This window comes from Penaeus monodon, chromosome 22 (assembly GCF_015228065.2).
Source record: "Penaeus monodon isolate SGIC_2016 chromosome 22, NSTDA_Pmon_1, whole genome shotgun sequence".
Lineage (NCBI taxonomy): Eukaryota > Metazoa > Arthropoda > Malacostraca > Decapoda > Penaeidae > Penaeus > Penaeus monodon.
Genome location: NC_051407.1, coordinates 20057501 through 20058006, shown reverse-complemented (window position 1 = coordinate 20058006; position 506 = coordinate 20057501). Strand labels below are relative to the sequence as shown.

Genomic DNA, 506 nt, shown 5'->3' with positions numbered 1-506 from the left:
TACCTGCCAGCCTCCCGTGAAGGTTGGTGTTGTACAAGACTGATGGTTATACAGCTAATCATCGATTTTGTTTCTCTAGTGAACAGGGAACTGAAATATTTACTATTGGAATTCGTTAAAGGGTCTGCGAATGGGAAACTGGAATTCACTGGAACTCATATAAAAAATCAATCAAATAATCAATAATTAGAATAGTAAATAGGTATCAATAGGCATCATTTTAAGAACTGGCATTAGGAAACATGTAACCCGAGGGACCTTTAAACGCCTATTATTGACCAAGAAGGCAAAGTTACAGGAAACTCCCCCTCCCAGCAATAATTTCTAACGACTTCAATTTTTTTTTCTTTTCCAGTTAAAACAAGGGAGATGAAACGACACTCACTTCTGCGACGCCTGGATGCTGGTCTGCGAGACGATGGTGTGCCCGTGCTCCAAGATGAAGGCCGCAGCATCAATCAGGTGGCCTCGGATGTCAGCGTAGCGGACAGTCCACACCACCTGGG

General features: G+C 43.1%; 1 protein-coding gene across 1 annotated transcript in view; it reads right to left on the bottom strand.

Moving 5' to 3' along the window:
- The window catches only part of LOC119586980, a gene marked incomplete in the record, with an annotated part of 81895 nt that overhangs the window by 9874 nt on the left and 71515 nt on the right, over positions 1 to 506 (bottom strand). Inside the window, 1 exon segment of the mRNA XM_037935722.1 lies at positions 386 to 501. Coding sequence (XP_037791650.1) covers positions 386 to 501 — 116 coding nt within the window.